This window comes from Olea europaea, chromosome 11 (assembly GCF_002742605.1).
Source record: "Olea europaea var. sylvestris chromosome 11, O_europaea_v1, whole genome shotgun sequence".
Taxonomy (NCBI): Eukaryota; Viridiplantae; Streptophyta; class Magnoliopsida; order Lamiales; family Oleaceae; genus Olea; species Olea europaea.
Window position 1 is genome coordinate 10,916,920 of NC_036247.1, and position 3,363 is coordinate 10,920,282.

General features: G+C 42.3%; 1 protein-coding gene across 1 annotated transcript in view; it reads right to left on the bottom strand.

Annotated features, from left to right (window-relative positions):
* LOC111404452 (cell wall protein RBR3-like) overlaps positions 1–3,363 on the bottom strand; it is a 36,384-nt gene that overhangs the window by 7,155 nt on the left and 25,866 nt on the right. Inside the window, exons 6-7 of the mRNA XM_023033258.1 lie at positions 2,039–2,043; positions 1,318–1,423 (exon numbers count right to left, since the gene is read on the bottom strand). Of these exons, the coding sequence (XP_022889026.1) occupies positions 1,318–1,423; positions 2,039–2,043 (111 nt within the window). The remainder of the gene's footprint in view (positions 1–1,317; positions 1,424–2,038; positions 2,044–3,363) is intronic.

A 3,363-nucleotide genomic window follows, 5' to 3' on the forward strand; every position in this document is an offset into this window, starting at 1 on the left:
TACCCTCCATCGTCCAAGCAACATACTTTTGTTATAGTTGCAACCGACTATTTCACCAAATGGGTAGAGGCGGTACCTTTGAAAGAGATCACCCTGAAGAATGTTATAGAGTTTATTCGTGATCACATTATTTATAGGTTTGGAATTCCACAAACTTTAATGGTAGATCACGGAACATCTTTGAATGGGGATCAAGTGAACAAATTTTTGAGCCAGTTTGGGGTTAAATTAGTGAACTCCACACCGTACTACGCTCAATCCAACGGACAAGCGGAATCTTCTAATAAGATTCTGAAAAATATCATCAGAAAGATGATAGATGAAAACGTCAGAAATTGACACGAATGTTTGAACAAGGCCTTATGGGCTTATAGAACATCACCTCGGTCAAGTACCAAAGTTACTCCTTTTCAACTTGTTTATGGACAGGAGGCTGTTTTGCCTATGGAAATCAACGTGCAATCGATTCGAGTGTCCTTGCAACATAAGTTGAATGACAATCAACGTGCAATCAATTCGAGTGTGCTTGCAACATAAGTTGAATGATTATGAGTATGCCGAATCACTAGTTTAAAATTTATTAAGTTTAGACGAATTGAAATTGGACGTCTTAGATAGGTTGCAAGTTCAAAAGCAAAGAATGGCTAAATTTTATAATAAAAAAGTCATAGCCAAGTCGTTCAGCCTGGATGAACTAGTTTGGAAGACAATTCTTCCTTTGGATACCAAGGATCCAAAGTACGGGAAGTGGTCGCCCAATTGGGAAGGACCATACAAAATAAACAGTGTGTTGCCTAATGGAGCGTACCACTTGGAAGATCTAGACGTCACCAAGCACGTAAGATTCATCAACGAAAAATATTTGAAAAAATATGTTCCTTCTTTATGGGAATGTGAACAGATAAAAACATAACCAAACATTCTGGGCGATCAAAAGATAATAAAGACAGAGCGAAATACGTTCGAATAAAGTTCTTTATTATCAAAAGTTCATTACATGAATACAAAAGATACAAATAATGGATGCGTTACAAAGTGCAACTAAAGTAAGATGATCTCCCAGTTGATCGCTGAGTAAGCTTCACACCGTCTTCCTAAATGCATCGCTGCAAAGGTGGGGTTGACGAGTGAGAGGGTGTACTGGCCTCACCACCTTCCTAAATGCATCGCTGCAATGACGAGGCTGAGAAACACTCTCAGCAGGCAAGCTGAGAAGCACTCTCAGCAAGCAAAGTGGCCCACATGCAGCCCAAAAATTGCCTCCCATCATTGACTCCTTGTGAAGAACAAAGAGACGATGGGAAGAATTTTGCAGGAAAAAACTTCGCTGCTGGCCAGAAAATATTTCCTATACCTCCCATACCAAAGGTGACATCAAGGTAAATATAAGGCGGACGGACTAGACAGTCCATTTTTAGATCAGGTTGATCGTCAGAATGCCAAGAAATGGCAACAAATTGGTTTCGAAGAAGAAAATGAAGAGATGAAGATAGAGAATAAAAAATGCGAAACATTTATAGGGGGTGAAGATGAAGAGACAGAATATGAACAGCCACATTTCTGTCTAATAGACGGAATTAAATGGCCCTAAGTCTTGGGAACAGTAGTGGGAATATCAAAAGGGAATGGACAAGATTCTTAGTGCAAAGCAGTTAAGTGATTAAAGAATTGATGATTAGAAAATAAACGTCAAATAAATGCACAAGAAGTTAATGTTCGTTAATAATGAACAAAATTACAAAAGAGAAAAAGACATCGTATGTCTTAATTACAGTCTACCCCATAAAGAACGAATTCGTTCCCTAAGTTTTTCCCAATCCTCGTTCTGCCGAGAGGAAGTGATGTTCAATTCAACCGCAACGTCATCATCATCAACCTCCAACTTCTTGTACTGTTCGACCAAGGATCAATTCCCTGAGAGGCGTTGCGCTTTTTAGCAGCCATCCTCGCCCTGCAATCGTCCATTTTGGCTTGAAGTTCCCTCATCTGAGCAACCAAGTTAACCATCAAAGAGTCTTCAATCAGGACTTCGGAAGAGATTTCTTTCAACTCGTCCTTAGCCTTGTTGATCTCCATGCGTAAAGACTCTTTCTCAGCTACAACTCGAAGATATTGAGTACGCTTGGCCTTTAGTTCAGCATTCTTGGCCAACATAGAAAGGACCTCGGAGTGAATGACCTTCAACGTCGCTTTAAAGTCGGCAGAAAGACTGAGTGACGGAAGCGTCAGTGCTTGCTCTAACTTCGCACTCAAGTGCTCAAGTTCATCCTTGTGTCTGTAGCACTAGCCCGTCCAATGTCCATATCCACGAAGGATACGTACTCAAATACCAACTCCTTCAAGAACTTCAAATCATCTTCTGAAGAAGCAGCAGGACAATCAGATGGAGCAGGGCGAGGCATTTGGACCTGTCCCCAGGAAGCGAACAAATCCTGGATCGAACGCACAATCCTGTCAGCATCCTGCAAAGAAGGTTGCCAATATTAAAAATCTTCACTACGACGAACAAGGTGGAAATAGAAATGAAGCAAAAAGAAAAACTACCTCGTCGACAATCGTAGAAGATGGCACGCCCTCAGCCAAGCTTGCCACCGACTCATCCATTCGTGAGGACTTCCCCTTGTCCGAGCGAGACGATGTTGCCACAACGGGCGGACTCATAGGAGTATCTGCAAAGTTCAAGAGCAACAAATCAGAAACCAATAGCACGAGCAAAGGTAAGACATCAAAAACTGAATTACCTTCTGCTTCGATGATTGGGGGGTCGACACCCTGGGAAGAAGGTGGCTCATCCATGGGTTGTGATGAAGACTCTGGGACTGAAGATGTATCTTTAAGCATGGTCCCATCACCAACCGGTTTGGATGAAGTAGCCTCAGCAGAGGATGATGGAGCAGGAGTTGTCGATGCCAAAGCCTTTGAAGGGGAGGCTGAACTTTTCTGAAAAGTCCAAAAGATCATCAGTACACAGAAAAGTATCAAATGTGGAAAAGCATACTTGTAAATAGACCGATTTAATTACCTTCCTCCTGACGATAAGAGGGGCAACATCAACAACATCATCCTCCAGAATGGGAGATGCTGAGGCTGGCCGTTTGCGGCTTGAAGCACTCTTAGCCATAGTAGGCTGGCGGAGAGAGAAAAAGATGGACGAGCAGATTGTTTAGTACGACGAGAAGGAGAGGGGCTCCGAATAGACAAAGGAGTGACCAAAACAGGAGGAGGAGAAGAAATACTCGGTTGGTCTAATGAATGAAAGGCACGATTGGCCTCAGTCGCAAATAATCTGCGCTTCACCGATAGCCAGAGTTGTTCAAAAAGAGGGTGAGTAGCATGACAAGAATTAAAAAGGGCTAATGAAAA